The following is a 21,183-nucleotide window of genomic DNA, read 5'->3' as shown; positions in this document are numbered from 1 at the left end:
CATCAGATTCGTTAATCTCGCTGCGAGCTAGTTATATAGGTCTGTCCATCCGTCTGTCCCTCCATCTGTCCGTCTGTTAGAGTTGAGCACGTATTCTCGATAGAGTTCGCTCGACGTTTAGCAACTATTCTATTCATTTAATTTGTTGACAATTTGAACAATTTAAATGTCTAATTATTAAAAAAAGGCTCGTTTGCATAATTAATCAAGCTCAGCCAGTGGAGATGCCTCTCGTTGCCTGTTTAATTAAACATTTTAATGGTTGTCCAATGCAAATGTACATAATTAATTTAATTACAATCAAGTGTTACAGAAAATTAAAGGCAGAAAAAAAATACTATGAACCACACAAACACACACACACGCATGCACATACTCTGGGGTCCAACCACATAGGTACACGTGTTGTTTCAATAAAAACATAATAATAAGAATATAACCAATACACACACACACACACACACACACACACATATCAATGCGGTCGCATTCAACATTTTTTATTTCATTTGATATTTTTATTGCATTTTGGCTTAACTGAAATGTCATGCCTTTAAATTAATGCATAAAATACGCGGCCAACCGCTGTAAATGGAAAAACAACAGCAATTCCAATAAAAAAAAACTATATATTGGTTTGTTCGCATGAAAATGCATAGTTTATATGGCATATAATGCAAATAGAAAACTGAAAGCGATTCGTTTGGTTGGCCACAGATTAAATACGCTTACGCGCGATAGTAGGTTAAGAAAAAAAAAAAAAATCATAAATGAAGTCTGTGCGAGTTATTTATACCTGATTTTAAATACGACTGAGCGAAAGGATAATATTTTGGGAATGAAAATCGAACTGCTATTGATTGTGATATGGCGAACTATGTGATATGTCAACTCATGTTTCATTCAATAAATATTTACGTAATTAATTTCGTAAAGCATCGCATCAGACGCAACATTCTTATGCGAATTGCTCCCTTTCCATGGAAACCAATATGAAATACCTGCGAAAAGGGTATTAAATATTCTCGGTAAATAGTAATATTTATTTAAATTACGCTCAGAATTTCACAATTTCGTTATATATAATTTAAATTGCATTTGCTAAAGCATTTAACAAGAAAAAAAAAAGAGTAAATAAACTTGTTTTCTAGGTAATATTATGGTAACAATGTGCAAACGCGATAATGAACCTGGCCGCATTACGTGACCATGTTTACATTCTTTTCATGAACGATTTTAGCAAATATGTCTATACACACACACACACACAATTGAAGTTTAAGTGCGCTTTTTAATTTAGCATGTAAACATTTTTCAACCGCAATAAATACAAACAACATTTCACATTTTGCATCAAACAAGCAAATGATCGAAATGTAAATAATTAATATATTATATAATATATATATGCATGCTTATAGATAAACAAATATTATTTGATTTGAGTTTTAAATAATGCTGACAGATAAATTATGAAACGCCATTTGATAGTAGTGCAAAATTAATTAAATTTATTTCCATAAAATTGCAGTTACCAAATCATTGTTTGACTTTTCCCTTCGATTGGCGCAATTGATTGAGTTGCTTTGATAGAGCAATTCAGGCATACTAGACCACAGCCACAAATCAAATAAAAATTTCTTTGATTTGACATTTATACCATCTATTTTTTCACCTGATCACGACAGTCAATTATCATGTCTATTACCCAGCCGAAAGCAACAAAATACTGAAGTTTATTCAAAAAGCTTTTTGAAGCTTGTCCTTGCTGTATAATCAGTAGAAATTGAGTCTGACTTCTGCCTAATCATCGGAATCTATTTGGGACTGTGACTCTTTGATATAAATATAGGCCAGTATCTATTATTATTAGTTTGCAGTCATTCCCAACAATGAGAGAGTATTACTTATCAGTAAATCAAGGCATATAGCATTTATATATAATTTAGTTATATATATGTATATTGCATTTATATACAGGGAAAGAAAGGAAACGTGGCTGTGCTATAAAATACTTATACTTTTATATTCCACAATTATTGAAGCGTATGTATGTGCATACCTTGACATACATATATACATACATATATGTTTATTTGCTATTGTTACGCGTGTGATAGTGTTTCTGTTGTTGTTGTTGTTGTAGTTGTATACGAGTATACAGTTGTTGAATAAGCGTTGGAATCGTAATTCACCGCAATTAATTTTAATTGCGTTGCTTGTCGATTTTCATTGCGTTTTCGATTTTTCACACACAATTTGAATAAATAAACATAAATGGCAAAAAGGGAAAAGCGAAAAGAATTAAAATATGCACACATGTATATAAAAACTGCTTAAACGCCATTTAAACACATAAATTAACTATAAATATTAATGGATGCAAATACACACACACACACACACACGTATATACATTTGTGTATTTGCAGTGCGTCCACTTCTGGTAGAAATCAGCTTCAACAATCAGCCCATGTCAGCTGACCGTAAATACGAGATTGAGTGCCAGGCAATCGGATCAAGGCCGCCGGCAAAAATTACCTGGTGGATGGGCAATTTGGAGATGCACGGCCACAGCCAGAAGGTGAGTTACACCAAGTGACCCACATAAAATGTTTTCAAATTGTAACCCGCTGCGACCCCTCTAAAGGTCACCGAGGATGGCAATGCCAGCACCTCCATTCTCTCCATCACCCCAACGCGGGAGGACCACGGCAAAGCGTTGTCATGTCGCGCCACCAACGAGCTGGTGCGCAACGGCATACGAGAGACGGCCATGAAACTGAATGTCTTCTGTGAGTACTCCCAGAATTTGAGATAAATAATCAAAGCGAATATTCGATGTCAACATCATTCATATATATATTGAGTATTAGTATTATTTTATTCATTTTTTTTTTTTTTTTATAATACCCCATATAACTCTTATATGCATATATATGCATATCAACTTCAATAAATATTTATTAATAATTATTATTATTTTATTCATTTGATTTTCATAAATAATTTTTAATATTCAGCCCTAGATAACTCTTCAAAGACTACCTTAACAGTATTTTTCTGCCCCTGCCCTCAGCTTGAGCCTGTTATCAGTGCAGCTAATCAGCTTGTCAAATGGTGAACAGTCGATGCAAATGTTTCGGCTGTCTGACCCACTTCGAGTCACATATTATTCAATTCAAACAAATGGGATAGACCGGCCCCAGTTCAGCGCAATGTCAATAAAGCTTGAGGTCTGCCGCAGAGGCGGGCTCGGGCACGGGCACAGCTATCCCTGTCAAATAATTACACGCATGTTGAACACGCGCTTTATTTTATGGCCGTAAGTGGCACGTAAACTAGCCGAGGTGGGGCTTCGGGTGGCAGCACAGTCGGCAGGCGGCGGTGTCATAAAGTGTGCCGAGCGCTTATCACCCGTGTCCTCGGAATCAATACTGATTTGCATATAAATTTCATAGACATGAGGTTATTTCCATTCGGCTTTCTCGCGTTTTATTTTTTCTTTGTCTCTCGCGGCTTTCAGCCCGAATGTCAAGCGCTTGTTTTATGGGCCAAGTCAACAATATGCGCTCAAAGTTTGTTAATAAAATTTCTATGTCAAGATATTAAAAAGGCAACTTGTGCCCTACCAGCTGGCTCTATACGAGTGCTCTTCGCATAGTGTCAGCTCAAAGACTTTGACCCAGGCAGGAGCCCACACACATACATATATGTACATAAAGTATATGTAAGAGCACTTTCCTTTATGTTTCAATAGTCTCGAGAATTTCGCCAACGTTGTCGCTGTCGTTGTCGTTAGGCAAACAGTTGCCACGTCTATTATCTAAGAGTTTTTGCGCATCGTTCCCCATTGCCAGGGAAACTTTACTCCTTTCAGCAGCAGCAGCAGCAGCAGCAGCCGAAGGAGCAGCAGTAGCTGAAGGAGCAGCCTTTGCTGCCGCAGGAGCATTTCACGATGTCTGCGTGGGCGCCGTGAAGCAGACTCTCAATTTTACGCGCGTCGCTTGCTGATATAAAAAATTAGATAACAATTTCAATTTCCATGCTCATTTACATGTTTATAGCGTGCTTAAAATATTTTGGAAGCTCTTCTCTCTCTCTCTCTCTTCCTTTTCGCTTCTGCATCCTGTGATTTCCTCTCGCTTGCAAAGATTTTTGTGTCTTCTTTAAGCGCGCCGCTTGTTTGCACCGAGGGGTAAATTGAAAAGTTCCCCTGCACTTCGCTGCAAATGAGCAGCCAATAATTGTGCCATTATTCCACCTAATATGAGAATTGTCATAAAACGAAGTTATCTCAAATTTTATGAAATCTCTGCGCTGTACCTTGACCTAAATATACAGAGAAATACAGAAAAGTACAAGCAAACCGAAATGCCAGCGAGTAGCTGAGCAAAAGATTTAATTTTCCGCACAATCAACTTGAATTAAAAATGAAAATTAAATGAAACGGAAACCACTAAAAATTAAAGTCATATCCGCAATAAAAATAATGACGCAGCAGCTACCCGAAAAAGAAGAAAAAAAAAAAATGAGTAAGCTGGCGAAATATGGACAATGTCCATGCCAGAACTAAGTATGCTCAAGCAGTGGGAAGTTCCGCCAAAGCTGACTGTAAACATGTGCTGACAGGGTGAAAATTGTGAAAGCTCTGCCAGGGCCAGGGTGGGTATTGATGCTATAAATAAACCATCCATTCGAGCTTACAGCTGAGGAGGAACTTTTGAAGAGCCAAATATATTTATCAATTTGATTTTTGGCTGCATTGCCAAATCGATTGGCATATCAATGAGGGACTACTACTCGGAGCAGATGATATTGTAGTATAGGCCTTAAAAAAGATTTTCTAAGAATACAACAATTCTAATGGAAATCAGGGAACTATGTATATTCAAGCAGCCCAAGCAGAAGTTCCACATGGATTCCGGCTTATAGGATTTATTTAATTGAATACCCAGAACTAATGTTTTCCAGCCAAAGTTGAGTGTTGTCTTATGCTTGAATAAAACGATTATTCACTTAGCAACTGGAGTGGTTTAATTTAGTATTTCAGTACTTTTGTCTGTCATAATACATAACACTCACCGCCAAAAGTTTGCAGCTAGTGCAGATGCACACTATTTTCAAAAACTATACACACTGCACATCTGCCATTCGCAATTAATTTAGCTCTAAGCCAATTTTTCTCAGTTTCAGTCGGTCGGGCCGGGACAGAAGTACTTTTAAGTTAATGTAATTTATATGGCCAGTGTCGGGAGAAGAAGAGAACGGAGAAGGAGAAGCAGGAGCCAGTGGAATCAATTTAAGGGCTGCTAACGAGCAGTTGTTCAACTTTTTACGCAACAGACAATGACAGGCCTCACACACTAGAAGCAGCAGGAGCAGCAGCACGAGCAGTACGAGCAGCAAGACTAGCCGAAGGAGTCGGAGGCGGCAGCACATTGCGAATGTCTGCTACAAACTGTGGCAGCGGCATTCAAAAGTCGTTAGGTTAAGCTGCAGTTACGGGTTTCGGGTTTCGGGTTTGCTTTGCTTTTGTGCTGCTGCAGTTGGACTGTGAGCCATAAAATGCATTAGCCAAGTAAAGTTGGCCAGTTTGGGCTGCTGCTGCCACTGCTGCCACTGACCAGCTTGGCCAGTGACAGTTATTACCACTTAAGCCCATCTAACCGCAACAGTGTGGCCAGCTAGCCGGCCAACCAGCCAGCCAGCCAGCCCCCTAAGCCAGTGCTCGAAGCGAGTACTGTGCTGCCCTATTCGGACGGCCATTCGCTACAAACTGGGCTTAAAGTCAACGTTAATGAACTTGTTGAGCAGCAGGCAAAAAGGTCTTTAAATTATGCAAACAACTTTTGCCTTTGTCTCTGGCCCATTCTCTCTGTCTCTGTCTCAGCCTTTGTCACTGTTTTTGCTCAAATTCTTTAGCTGGCTGTCATTCGCTGGGCTTAGGCGAGCGATTTTCATTTTCATTAACAAGTCTTTCCAAAGAGCGAAATCGGCTTAAAGAAACTTGTTTATAAAACGTGGCAAAAGAAAACAGTAAGCACAACCCAAGACCAAACTACAACAACAATGCGCCAAATAATAAGAAACCATTGCCAAGAGGAAAGGTAATGGCGCTGGGCGGGTGGCAAGGGGGCGGGGCGGTGTGCACGTACTCCTACGAAGCGACACTAATCACAGATAAGCGCAGATTAACCCCATTTCCCTTTTTTGTTGACCGTTTCTGAGTGTTTCTTTTGCGCATTTCTTTCTCCTCTTTCCTTTGTTTATTTGCCCATATATTTTTTTGACTGTGCTAAACTTGGCTCAAAGTAAAACAACAGCAAATTGCAGTTGATAGGCTCTGCCTAGACCAAGACTAAGACTACACACCCACACACACACAGACATTGACTCACACACATAAGCAACATGCAAATGTGGCCATAAATATGTGTATATATGCATTAGAATCAGCTGGTCATGTTCTCTTTTTTTTTCTCGCTCTGTTGCAGTTATACCCACCTTGCAGCTGGACCTGGGCTCGAACCTAAATCCGGAGGATATCGAGGAAGGCGATGATGTTTATTTCGAGTGTAAAGTGCATGCAAATCCCGCCGCTTATAAAGTTGTCTGGAAGCATAATGTAAGTAGCAAAAACACTTTTCAAATCCAAAGATTTATCAAGACTTATCGACTGAAACAGAGAAGAAAAGATAGAGAGTGTATGTGTGTATGAGAAAGAAAGAAAGAGAGAGAAAGACAGAGTGAGGCAAACGAGTATCTTTAGAGAGCACGAGGAGCTACTATTTGTAAATGCAGCTCATTGAAATATATATGTATATACGTATGCATGTATATGACTATATTTATATATATTTAAATCAAGAGCTATTCAGCCGCATTATGTACGCGTGACCTTCTCTAAGCACTCATTATCTGTACATGCAGAAGTGTGCAACTCGTTTGGAGCAGCACAAAATATGGCCTAAGTAGATTGACCTTCAAGTGCTCTTCAAATAGCTCAAGACAATTGTGGATACGGAAGCGAGGCTTGTACTTCCGGCAATTCCCCTGGCATTGGCGTGCAATCAATGTGTGCGTGCGTGTGTGTGTGTGTGTGGGTGTATTTGTATAGCCTGTAATAGGCAAACCGCCAGTGAATTATAATAAAACCAAAATGAAGTGGTCATTTTTACTGAATTATTGGCCAATTATTTTAAGGCAATCGAGTCAAGCGGCCCCCTCGAGTGCGGCTCAAGTCCCACTTCAGTGGGGCCCCCCAAATGTGCAAACTTTGCGTTGCAAATCATTTGTTTATTAGTTTTACAAGTAGTAAACAAAAACTTGAGCTGGCTGGCATAAGCAAAAACAATAGATAGTGAACAAGTTCAGAGGAGCAGCTCGAACAACAAGCGAATAAATAATATTCAATGTGCTCGAGCCGCAGCCAGTGAATCAAGTGTATGAATAATATGAATGCTAATTGAATTCATTAGTTGGCGCAGCAGCAGCAACAGCAGTCAAAGACCAACATGGCTGAGCACAGGGCAAACAACATCGAAGGCAACAACGACAATCAGGCATAACTTTGGCAAATGCTCATAATAAATAAACAAGAACACGGCCAGAAACTTTTCACAAAGGCAGCCAACACAAATGTGCCATGAACTTAAAGTTCGGCTATCGAAAAGAGACGGCAGATGAATAATGAAACGAGATGGCAGAGCAGAGTACGACAATGCCACAAACAGCAGAGTTGTCAGAGCACAAATCGAAAAATGCCAAATAGAAGTACATACATATATATATAGATATATACATATATATACATATTCCTTTATGGCTGTCAATCAATTTGTAGACAAATTACAATGCTAAATACAAATGGACGTTACGTGTTATATGCGCATACTAAGCGAAACGAATGTTGAAGAACAGTTACTGTGGTGACACACTGTATTTATAGAGCCAAGTTTGATTAAACTAAAACAAATTAATGGCTAATGCATCACCTGGATGACAATTCGCAGCTAAACTTACAGTTACTTATAGACAAAATCTAGCCAAGTTTGCATATATTCATAATTGGATATTTCGAGTGCTGCCACAACATAAATTGCATTCTTATTAGTTGTCACCATAACAAAAGGCTTACAAGCAATAAGTGCGAGACAGACAGATGGCTGGATGGATGGTGTGTGAGCGAGCGATTTACACGCACATGCAAATTGCAGCTCATGTCGCTGTTGACAGGGCTAACAAGAGGACTAAACAGTTAGTTAGTTGCTTGCCAGCCAATTGACTTGCTCAACGTCATAACAATAAAAGCTGAGTGCGAAGCAAAAAGCGCTAACGGAAATGAAATGGAAATGGGGGAGAGAGAAGGACCACAAAACAGAGGGAAACAGACACAGAGCGATAGCAATGGGGAAGCAGTGGCTAAATACAATTGGCTATGTATTCAGTTTCTTTATGTGCTGTCTGAATTGTGTCGAGCTCACATGGCGTATGCGTAATTAGTCCGGGCCAAGCCTTACGCTCAGTGCGTACTTACAGCAGGCAAAAGGAGAAGCAACGACAAGGGCTAAGCGAAAGTCAAATGCAAGTCAAGTGCAAAGCAGTCCATTGTCAAATTGGAAACAGCAATTTGTGGGCAATTTCAATTGGAATTAAATTAAATAAACTTGTGTGTGTGTGTGTGTGTGTGTGGCAACTTTTGTTTTCGCAGACGGACAGCCGTCAGACTTGGCTCAATAATGAACTAGATTGATTATGGCATTGTGTATCTCGTTTCGCATTCAATGCAATTTACTTAATCAAAAGCTGAGTCTTCACTCGTCAAGCGCAAGTGGTTTTGGCCACGTTACGGCTTCAAGTCCACGCACGTAATATATGGAGATATATATTTATAGCTGTAATACGTGCGTGTGTGTATGTGTGTGTGTTTGTGTAAACAATGACAGAGGACAACTGTGTTAAATTGTTGTTGGCGTCGCTTTGTCTTTGTCAGTTATTATTCAATTATGCATGCCAACAATTAACGACGAGCTGGCAAATTAAATTAACAATTAGTTTTATTAAACTTGAAGCAAAACTTTTACCTCTTTGAGTGTGCGTGTGCGTGTGCGTGAGCGTGTGTGTCGATGTGTAAGTGTTTGTGTGTGTGTGTGTGTGTGGTAAACTTTTGCATGCTCATTAAGAAGCTGGCAACAACTTTGATGGAAGACGTTGCCAGCGCAACCGACCAGCAATCGTTGTGCAGAGGGTAAAAACGCAAAGACCGATTTCTGCATGCTTCTGGCAGCAAAAGTTATTTAACACATGCGCATGTATGAAAGCGTCTCTTTGTATATATATATATGTGTGTGTGTGTGTGAGTGCACTTATTTGTCTTAATGGAAGTGCTGAAATAGCAAACATAAACGGAAAATTTGATTAGAACTGAAACGAGCAATAACACAAAGCAATTTTAGCTACAATTTATTAAAGTCTGAATGAGAATTGCTTTTGTGATACGGCATAGACAGAAGAAGAGATCAAATATAAATATTTGTAATATTAATAATAATATTAATGCAAAGTAATAAACACACAATTTGATTGAGGAAGAAGCTAAATGCATTTATATTCTAGTTTTCTATATTTTTAAAAATAGTTACATATTATATATATACAAAGTTAATCGACTTTCGATAACCAGAAAAATAAATAGACTTGAACGGGAATCATTTCCATGGAATATAGCTCTCGCTCTAGCTTAACTAAGCATTCGATTCCAAGAAAACAGTTTTAAAGTGCAAAGCGGCTTTCAAGTTGCTCAGATTATTCTGTCAGATGTGTAGGAAACTCAATTTGCCGTGCTCAAAGGCGAATTGATAGTCAATGCGTATGTCGGAAAGTTTTTGGTGACTTTTGAATGGCACGAAATGAGGCATAAATCTAGTTAAAATACCAAGAAATGTGTAGTTGATGCGAGGGCAAGGAAAATGTTGTTCAACTCGTAGAGGGCAGCCCAATCAGACTGTCCATTAAGCAAATGGTCAACACTAATTGGGTATTTATTGTAGCCGTAGCCGTCGAAGCAGTGGGTCTGGTGGCGGGGGCGTGGCGCCAGGCAAACACAAACATGTCAAGGCGCTTGTCTCTGCAGACAGACAAATAAAATGGCAGCGCATAAAATGCGCCATTAGCACTGTGGGGGGGTCTGGCGAGGGGCGGGCGGTAGGCAGCTGGCAAAAGGGTTGTGCGAACGGCAGCAAGCTGAGCAGAACGGAAAAGCCAGTGCGGAAAAGCTGCTGCGGATGTGCCTTCAACTATTGAAATAATCCTCAACTGAGACGGAACGCAGTGGAACCCACCTTATTTATTTTTTTATTTGTTTACTTATTCACTTTTACTTTAGTTGTGTGTGTGTGTGTGCGTATTTTTTCTATTGCTCCTTGTTTGCTGTTTGTGTGACAACCTTGAACTTTATTTACTTTTGTGTGCCTGGCGACATTTTTATTTGTTTTATGACAAGAGCAACAACAGCGGTCGCTGATAAGGGCGCTGGCAAGCGGCAGCCAACATCTTGGGGGTTATTTAAGTGAGGCCCGCGGGAGCAGTGCGAATAGGGGTCAAGCGAAGTGCGAGTGGGAGTGGGAGTGGGAGTGGGAGTGGTCGTGGCCTCAGCGGGCTTTAAGGCTGTGTGCTCGCTGCTCGCTGTGTGCGCCAGGAGTTTAAAGTGCGCGCTATATACATAAATATTAAGCATACGCCGTGTTGGCCTTAGAGAATAGATAAGATCAAGCAACAAAATATCGATATATATGGAATATGTGTCTGTATGTTTATATATTTGTGCAAACATTCTGTTGTTGACCGACGGGCCGAACTATCTGGCTGATCCACAATGGTGGATTGTGGCTCCACTGCCAATGCCACACACACACACACATACACTAACACAGTGGAATCAAAGCTGTGGCCCAGTTCTCGGCAAAGCAGGCAGCACTATTATTAAAGTGTTGCCACATTGCATTGTTTGTCCGCGTTTATTGTATACTATTTGCACATATTCTCAACTGTATTTGCGCCACATTCTACTTATGCATACACATACCTATGTCTATGTGTGTGTGTGTGTGTGTGTGTGCTAAGGTCATGCTGGCTTTGTTCGCCTTGCCGTTTGTTGTTTTGCCATTTCGACTTTTGTCGACAATTTATACACACATTTTTATTTATTTCACTGTTGTTGCTGCTTTTGTTGCCATTGTTCGTGGTTTGGTTGTTCTTGTTCTTGTTGTTGTTGCTGTTGTTGTTGTGCAAGCCAAAGTGCGAATTTGTTTTGCTGCTAAATGGCACAAGGCTCTGGGGAAATGCGTCAAAATCTTGTCGAGTGCCAGCGCATTGGGAGCGCCAAACCTCCAGCTACGATAGGCGTGGCCAGCCCACAGCTGCCAGCGTGTGTTGAGTCTATACTTATAACGCGAACGTGCTGCTCGTACAGGTCAAGTGACTGTGTGTGTATGTGTGTGTGTGTGTGTGTGTGGGTGAAATTTAAGTAAATATTGGTCGATTTTGAGCTCTTTGCTAATGCCAAACACGTTTCACACACTCACGCCCAGTGCTCTAATGAAGCGCCTCGCGTATGACTGCGCGTTTATGAGCGACCAAATTTTTAGAGGGTTAGCCTCTATAATAAATGAATGCTCCACTGACCTTCCGCCCGAGAGGCAAGCTCGCCTGGAATAGCAATGCCATTACATTTAAATTGGCGAGATTCGAAAGGCATTGATAATTTATATGGCACTGCTTGATAAATCGATTTCAAATTTATCGCAACACAATAAAAATGAAATTAGAAACTGTGATTTATAAGAAATGCGAACTTTTCGTATAATATTGTAATACACTTTAAAGGCAGATCTTAGAAATAAAATGAATGATATAATGAAATTCAATATTCAGTAATTTATTTTATTTAATATATTTTATTTTAATAGTGTTTAATTGGCTTCGCTTGAGAGTTTGCATTGATCGAAGGACTGGGAGCAAAGCTTATAAATGCTCCGCAATGAATTGCGTATGCGGCGTATACGTAATTGCATTAATTGATGCAGCTTTTCTTGCTTGATAATCGTCTCAATGCCATTGCGAGTGCTTTAGGTATAGAATGAAAGAAAAGAAAGTTCTGATAAGTAGAAGTATGACCTAAATAGTTAAGGCACTTAACTTGATGATGACTTACGACTAATGATCATTTGGTATTTGTAATTCGCAGAATCAAATCATCCAGCATAATCAGCGGGCCGGCGTCATTGTGAGCAGCGGAGATCTGGCGCTGCAGGGCGTGACCCGTCACCAGGCTGGGAACTACACGTGCACCGCCTCCAATGTGGAAGGAGACGGCGACTCGAACATAGTCGAGCTGAAAGTGATGTGTAAGTAGAAGGACTCAACAGACTTGCTCGACTTTAAGCTATGCTAGTGCGAGGGGTGGGGCCGCGCATTGTGCTCCAACTGCGTTTCATTTATTTAGGATTTCGTTGAATTGATTGCGAGTATATAAAACGTTGTTCTTGCTCTCGACAATCGCATGTCAAGTTTTATGGGGCACGTGTTGAGTTTTATTTAGCACTTTACAAAGGGGGGAGAAAAGAAAACATACATTGCGATGAGAGGAAAACCATGCCGAAAGTTATAGCGCTGTGCAACGCTGCGTATGCGCAACATTTTAAGCGTGGCCCACATTTGACATGTGTGCGCGTCGATTTGCATGGCTCCCGCGACATTGTTATTGTGGCTGTGCTCATAAAAAACACACTGAATGGCTGCGCGGGGCTATCATTCTTTCAGCACATGGCTAAACGTACGGCTTGAGCCATTAACAAACATTCGCAGCTCTTAAATGCGAGCTGGCTATTAAATCGAATCCCGTTTGGCTGCTGCTGCTGCGGGTGGTGCTGGTGGTGCTGATGGTGCTGGTGGTGCTGATGCTGTGCCCACAGCATTGATAGAGTTCCGTCGCAGCAGCAGCGGGTGCTGCACTATTTAGGCTTTCGCCAAGAACCTTTGACACACAAAAAGGCAGCATTATTGAGTAGTCGAGTGCCTGGATGGCTGAGCGTGTTAGCGAGTAGGCGGGCGGGTGGTGAACCCTGTGCCCATGCGGAGCTGTTGCGGCCTTATTGCGTATACGCCCCCGTTATTGTGTCGCACTCGAATGGCTTTTATATTGTTGGGCTTTTGTGTGCGGGTGCAACTGCAGCCGAAACTGAAGCTGATTCGAGCTGGGCTTTGCTTTTAGCTTAGCCATCTTGGCCTAGCCCGTGCGCACTTTTGCGGTTGCCAACTTTGATTTCTTTTAACTGGAGCACAATAAGTAAAACTTGGCCTGGACCAGCCCAGCCAGCCAGTCAGCCAGCCAGCTAGGCTGTGCTCGCCAGGCACGCTCTTTAGTCAACAAAAAGCCCTTTGCTCGGCTTCCTGCCTCTTTGTTCACATTCAGTTATTTTCTCATTGAATGGCCGCATTTCCTTTTCCTTTCTATCAGTCAGCTCACAATACGGAAACCCTTTACACGAACTAACAAATGTTTGTCCATTTTTGTATTTTATTTTCCAACACACAATGGTTTCCACTGAATTTCAGAATTTAATATTGAAATATTGAATATGCTGATGTTTTCCAAACTAAATGCATTCTAGCTTCTCTTTTCTATATTTGTGGCTAATCTGAAATCACTTTTAGTTCGGTCTATTATTTCTACTTTGCCTTGCCAGCTTAAGTTTATAGTAGAGTATGTTTAATAATAGCTTCAGAATCGAAACAAATGAAATTCGTAATGTTGCCAGCGCTTTGACCACACAACAACCTTTTTAAACTAATTACACAGCTTTTTGGTTGCCCTCAATCATCAGATTTAATCCACAGCTCGAGTTTTCTGCTCAATTTGATTGTGAAAAGTGTTGAACTTGCAATTAAAAAACGGAAAGACCGTTCCTGTTAATTATTTTTGCCTCTTTTTTAGCAATTTAGCACACAGATCCTTGTTCCCTGCTCAATTTTGTTATTGTTGTGTTTTGTTGGTCGGTTTGTTGTTGCCTTATGCTTTGCTTTTGCTTTTGCTTCTGTTTCCTGCTCCATTTCCTCTTATTATGTTTCTACAGTGGCGCTTTTTTATATACAAGCTTTATTTCTATACCCTTTCTCTGAGTAGGTTTGCAAAAAGTGTCTGTATAGATTATTATAACACGTTTTTAAAAAAATAATGAATGTGTAGTTGAATACAGAAGAAAACAAGAAAATGTTAGCAAAGGTATTTATTTATTTATTAATTATTAATTTTGTTTTAATTTTTAAATAATTTATTTTTCTAGTATTTCTATTATTTAATTATTTATTTATTTGCTTATGAATTAATTTATTTAAATACTTTTATTAACTTAGTTTTTAAATATTTATTTATTTATTTATATATTTATTTATTAACTTATTAATTTATTAACTTATTAATATATTTATTTATTAATTATTAATTCATTTATTGAATGATATATGAATAAATGTATTTATATATTTAGTTATTTATATATTTAAATTTTTTTATTTATTCATTTATATTTATTGTTTTCTTTTTTAGCATATTTTTATTTATTTACTTATTTTGTATACATTATTATGGAATTAAATTATTGGGGCTCTCCAGATTGGGCAAGAGTATCTACTTTTCTTAAACATGCGATACATTTCGTTTTTGCTCTAATTTAGCAGTTTTCACAGCTTTTGTTATTTTTTCTGCTCTTGCTTTTGTTCCAACCTAAACGCCGCTCATCCTCTGTTCAGCTGTTGTAGCTGTTGTAGCTGGTGGTGCAACGTTACCCAAGTTGAGGCTGTGCCGCACTCGGCTGCATTGTGAATGGGAATAGCCACAGCCGAAAACCCAATGCCTGTCGCTCGGACTTCTGCTTGACACTGCTCAATGGAAATTTGTTTACAGCTTGCTTTTAGCTTTAGCTCTAGCTTTAGCTTTAACGGCAGCAGCAACAGCAACAGCAGCAGGAGAGGCAACAACACCTCGAACAGTACTGCGAGCTGTCAAATTGTACTATAAATTGTGCAATCGCAGTGTTCAATGCAGCTGCAGTTGAAGCTTGGCTTGGTTTTGTTTGCCCAAGGATTAGAAGAAATTGAATTTTCCTAGCTGTTTCGTTGAGGGCTCAAAACTTTCGTTACGGCCAAGTTTTTCTTTCAGTTAACGTTTGCACATCTTGTTTTTTCTTTCTTTTTTTTCGCTTCACTTTGCTTTGTTTCTGTTGCTGCTTTTGTTGCTGCTGCTGTTGCTGTTGGTCTTGCTGTAGCTGTTTCGGACTCTGTTTAGTTTGCTTTAATGGGCAACATGGCAGCTCAGTGCGAATGCACAGGCTGCATGCAGGGATGGGATGCAAAAGGGAATCTCTATCCTTGCTGCTTTTTGTGCTGGCAAACTTTTCTACTTAGGATTTGAGTGCGGTTTTCGGGAATGGCCAGCGGAGCTAGCGGGGCTAGCGGGACCAGTGAGGGCGAGCTGCCTGGGCCGTAGCATGTAAAAACAAAAAGCCCAGTCAAGCTCTCCAACTGGAGGAGAATGTGCACTCGAACTGCTCAGGCATTATTGCATTAACTTTGGCCAAGCAATGCGATTATTGATTTGCAGCAGTTGCCGCCGACGAACAGCAAAATGCACTTGACAAACATCAAAGTTTCTAACTTTTCTCTCTCTCTCTCTCTCTCTCTCTCCCACTCTTTCTTTCGTTCTCTTGCTCTGTAGATAAACCAATTTGCCGGCCCGATCAAAAGAAAATCTATGGCGTAGCCCGCAGCGAGTCGGCCGAAATCGTTTGCGAAGTGGACGCCTTTCCGCCACCCGAGAACTTCAAGTGGTCCTTCAACAACACCGCGGAGACCTTCGATATGCCGCAAAGCGGCTTCCGGCCCCACTCAGCCCAGGGCTCCACGCTTACCTACACTCCAGTCAAGGTAAGTGCGCATTGATAAGCATGAATGCCAACGATACTGTTGTCTATGTCTAACCGAAGGCGAGCCCCAATGAAAATGAGAAACTACATCGCATTAAAATATGGTATTTGAAACATGGGAACAGCCAACTGTGTGCGGGGGGAGGAGAAAAGCGCGCTAAGTGCTCCAATCGATAGATGTCTTTGAGTTTTTGGCTTTGAAGTAATTTTACAATTGAATTTTGTGTTTTCTGTATGAAAATGTTATTGACACATTTCAAATTTGGCCAAATGATTGACGAGAAGGCCAACGCGCGACGTGCACTTAAATGCCAAAATTTTAATTAATAGGCAGCAGTCTCTCTTCCATTATTGTTGTTGTTGCTGTGGCTTGTGTGCGTGTCACGTTGTCAAACAAAATGTAAAACCAACACGAGCAAACAACAAGCAAACTGCGCGCATGGCGTTAGCTGGGGGGCTCTGGCATTTCGCTAGAACATTTTTTAATTAAAAATTCTATTAGTGCTGCTTTCTAATTAAAATCGATGCCAAGAGCAGCAGCAGCAGCAGCAGCGGCAGCGGCAGCATTTGCTAGGGTCTCAGATTAGTTCATAGCATTAAAGCCATTGCCATTTTGGCTTTAATGGCCATCAGCAATATAGTTGGGAGACAACAGAAGCCAAACACAATCGACTCGCCGGCATGCGAGTCGCTTGTGGCCCCGCACATGACTGACAATTGGCCAACATTTCCGCTGGGAATGGCCAATGGTTATCGTCATCGATATGGCCCATTGCGACGGCGATTGCCGATTGCCGATTGCTGATTGTCGATTGCCAATTTCGATTGCATTTTGACGTTTTGCACTTGGCTGCCACCCTGCCAATTGAGCAGCCAAATTGGCTATCAATGAGCCCGGGCTGCCTTCCCATCAATGGCAACAAATTGTAACTGGAAGCGCCTGCTACCCGAACCTGCGCCAAGTGCTTTTTTGCTGCTTGCATCTGAGTCTGCAGTTGCTGGTTTCACTCTCCTGCTTTTGTTCACTTTGATGGGCTGCCAAGGCGAAACGAAATCTGTATTGCAATCAGAGCTCAGACAATTAGGTTAGCTCGAGGCTATTCCGAAATCAGAGTAAAGCACATCGCTGGCTGCCCGAGCTCATGCTGAGCGGGATCGAACCGAATGTGCGTCAAGTGACAATGATTTTTGATCTTAAGAGAGTTGATTTTAGTTATCTCCTTCTAGTTGCATTGCAGAGCGAAATGATAATCATTAGGTGAACACAAAGCCAACTTACTGGAGCATTTAGAAACGAATTAGTTGTCGAGAAAATGGAAATTATAGGAAAGTAACTGTAATTGCTAAGCCTTTTGGTGCCTGGCTGCTTGGCTGTCAGGCTGACCCACTTTATAGTGGTGCAGTAGCCAGCGTGGCTCACATTAAACTCTCTGATTACAAGGGAGTGCATGGAAATGCAAATTGAGATTACAGCTCGACTCGTTGCTCACATTTTTAGTTGTCAAAAGAAATGTTCCGCCAGTCAAACGTTATTCAAATGAGTTCCGCTCACAGACAGTTGTCCGGCGTTGATTGCACCAAAAACAGACACATAGACACAGGGAAGTCACTCAAAGGCGCACACATACACTGACATAAATCATTTAGCTCAATTGAATATGAAAAATCCCTTCCGTTCTGTTGTCATATATGCTGTTTCCGGTTTCCGCAACCGCAGCTCAAGCGCCGTCGCTGTCCTTGTCGTCCTTTGGGCTGATTTTCTTTTATTTGCTTTTTTCTTCCACATATATACGTTTCCTTTTTTGCTGTGTGTGATTTGCTCAAAGGCAGGCAACAGCCAACAGCTCATTAATTTTTCGCCATGCTCCGGCATTTCTCACTCCATCACTCAGCCCAAGCTTGACTCTTGCAGTCTCCCTCTCTCGCTCTCTCGCGCTTACTTTTCCCCACTAGCTTTGTCTGTTTTGCATGTGCCTGGGTCTTCGTAGACATTTTTCGTTGCACAAACACACACACACACACACACACTCGCATACCCTGTATGAAAATAGCTCACAAAATTTGTCGAAAATTTCGCACACAGCATGGTTGGCCAGAAAACTCATTAAAATGTCACTGAAATGTTCAAATTTTAATTAAAATACATAAACAATAACATTTATTTTTCGGGCTGTCAGCACTAGGCAAGAATGCAATAAAAATGCAGGCAGGAGCCGGGCCGAAGATGGGCGAAAAATCACAGACTCTGCCTTGAAGCTAAATTGAACAGGCTTGTGTGTGTGTGTGTGTGTGTGTTTGTGTGTGTGTGTGTGTGTGCATGCAAGTATGTGCATATATGTAATTTAGATAGGCTGTGTTTGCTGGCTGCTGCTGCGCTCTACAACTGTAATAATATTTACGCTTAGTTGCGGCAGCATTAAAATAATATAAACAGCCGAGCTTAATGATAATAAAATAATATATTCACATAGTTGGGCATAAATAGTTGTGCAATATACACACGCATTCGGAAATATGCTAGTCACTGTCTGGCAACTGCAAATGTATCAAGAAACATCTTCTTGGCTAACAATTGCCACAGCCCCAAAAAGTATGCTACGCTTTTTAGCATGCTTTATTTTCCTACAATTTGTGCTGGCAATTTGTATATTGCGAATTTATGAATGCTTAGCATATGGTATATATATATGTATATGTGTTGCCTGTGGCTACACACACACACACACACACACACACAGACACACATGTATTCAGTGTTGTGCAGGTGTTGAAGCGCAGTGTTGGCAGCTGCCTAGTTGCCGCCTTTGTGACAACACTTTCATTAAATTCAACACTAGAGCTTGTCATATAAATTCCATAGCTATGTATATGTGCTCGGTTATGCTTATTTTCATTTATCATAAATTTGCATAAACACTCCGCATGCAGCTGACACAAGCACAGTGTCCACATGAGGCGATGCAGCAGCATTCAACACCTTCTCTCTTTCATTTTCAAACACAACATTGTTTAATAACAAATTAATGTTCTCACATATTTAAATTGAGTGAAATGTTGCCTTCAATTAATAAGCTCTACTTGCTTTGAGCTAAATTGTTTGACGTTTTCATATTTAAGTTTTCCCACAGTCCATTTAGGAATTTTTACTCTTGACCGCTATCAAGGAATCTCGTTTAAGTTTCTCATAATTCTCAGCCAAGTTTCTCGTTAAGCCTTTCCCTTCCATTTGCTGTGTTGAAATTAAAGAAAACTTTCAGTTTTTCTTCTTTTTTTGTTATTAATCAGCTTGCCACTTTTTTGCCCCAATTAAAATGACAAGAGCGCCCGGTTCTGACTTCTCCGGAGACTTTCGAGCCGGGGCATAGAGAAATATAAATGCACGCTCCGAGTGATAAATCAGCTGCAATTTGCGTTGACATTTTGAAGCGTGCTGCGTGCCAAGGAAAGTGATTTTAATTTTTAATGAGTTCAAGACGCCCGGCGCTGATTAAGTGCGTTTATTTTTCCAGCTAACAATTCCCAAGGTAAATAGACACACACAGCCAAGGCAGGGTGCTATCTGTGCACGAGTCTCTCTCTCTGTCTGTGTCTGTGTGTGTGTGTGTATGTCTTGTCTTGACGGTCTGTTTCTGTGCAAACAAATCAATCGTCTTGAATGTTGTTGTTCATTTGACCGTAATATAGTTGGAGGATTTCATTAGCACAACATTTGACACAACACAAACACACGCAAGGAATCAACAATGGGCCCGCAGGGCGTGGCCACTTATCAGGTTCAACATGGCCAAACACATGGCATACATTATAGCCATGTTAACATAGTTTCCTTGCGGGCCCCGCCAATCACAGACCCGGAGAAATATGTACCCAAATAGCCCAGCCACAACATGCTTCATTTGTTTTTACTGCCAAACTGGGAAAACTTTCTCTAGCTCTCGTCTGCTTCTTCGTCGCGGCTAGTATATACAGCCAGTGTATACTGTCTATATATATGTGTGTGTGTGTGTGTGCTTTTATTGACATGAAATTATATTAATGAAAGACTTATTGACAGCTGCGATCAATCAGGCGGCTTGACAAGCACATTACGCATACGCCACCGACTCACAGTGCAGAACGGGACGCAACTTTAATGACTTTGTTGTGTACTTTATTTATTATATAATGCGTGTTTATATTACAGTTGCATAATGCAACATCAGCCCGCATAGCACTTAACTGCACAGCGCTGCGCGCAATAAGTTGATTAATTAACTAACAATAATGAAGGCGGAGCGTAATCATTTAATTAATTGCCTTAAAACCATATTATAAATCCCCCTGAATGTGCTGCAACAATTTGTTCTCATTTTTTTAATTGTTTCCTGCAGGAAATGGACTTTGGCACCATCATGTGCTGGGCGGACAACAATGTAGGCCAACAAAAGGAGCCCTGTGTGTTCCATTTGATAGCGGCGGGCAAGCCGGAAGCGCCCACCAATTGTACCGTGGTCAATCAAACGTCCGACTCATTGGAGGTCTACTGTCTCGAAGGTGAGTCCGCAGCCGCAGCTGAAAGGCAGCCGGCGAATGCCAGCTCCAGTAATTGCTGATGAGCCAATCAATAGTCGAAAAAAGAGAAATAAAATATATATATTTCCTTTATACATATGTATAAATATTTATATACATATGTATCTGTGGTAAAAATACGTTAGCCACTACTCAAGCAGTGTGCTGCATGGCCAGTTAAATGACCAGAAGAAGAGAGTTTCGGTAGAGTGTGCATGTGTATGGGCATGTTGTTGTTGTTGTTGTTGCTGATGTTGCTGTTGTTGTTGTGTTTTCTGCAGCGCTTTTTAGACTCATTTAAAATACATGAGCAACTTAAGTGCACTTTGGCAGCAGCCAATGCGAATGAGAATGCGACTATGTGCCTCTGGGCGTATGTGTGTGTGAACAACTTCCTTCGAGATAGAACAGAATAATAAAAATGCAATGAAAGCATAAAACTAGAAAAGGCAACACGCTGAGAGATAGTCCATACACAAAATGCTTCAGAATAGGAGCAGATTGCAGTGGAACGAAGAATGCCTGGGAAATGTTGCTCAGTTCAAGCAGCCAAAACGGCTGAAATATATACATATGTATGCATGTATGTATACGCGCATGGCATGAAATGATGAAGTGGTGGCACACAGCACAGCCACTGCACTGCCAG

General features: G+C 40.7%; 1 protein-coding gene across 1 annotated transcript in view; it reads left to right on the top strand.

Moving 5' to 3' along the window:
• Window positions 1-21,183, top strand: part of side-VI (sidestep VI transmembrane protein) — a 63,550-nt gene that overhangs the window by 34,279 nt on the left and 8,088 nt on the right. Inside the window, exons 7-12 of the mRNA XM_018113644.3 lie at window positions 2,433-2,584; window positions 2,651-2,795; window positions 6,498-6,628; window positions 12,248-12,407; window positions 15,776-15,984; window positions 20,354-20,516. Coding sequence (XP_017969133.2) covers window positions 2,433-2,584; window positions 2,651-2,795; window positions 6,498-6,628; window positions 12,248-12,407; window positions 15,776-15,984; window positions 20,354-20,516 — 960 coding nt within the window. The remainder of the gene's footprint in view (window positions 1-2,432; window positions 2,585-2,650; window positions 2,796-6,497; window positions 6,629-12,247; window positions 12,408-15,775; window positions 15,985-20,353; window positions 20,517-21,183) is intronic.

The sequence above is a fragment of the Drosophila navojoa genome, chromosome 2 (genome assembly GCF_054131105.1).
Source record: "Drosophila navojoa isolate 15081-1374.11 chromosome 2, UAZ_NAV_1.0, whole genome shotgun sequence".
Classification (NCBI taxonomy): domain Eukaryota; kingdom Metazoa; phylum Arthropoda; class Insecta; order Diptera; family Drosophilidae; genus Drosophila; species Drosophila navojoa.
This window is presented reverse-complemented; position numbering and strand designations above follow the sequence as displayed.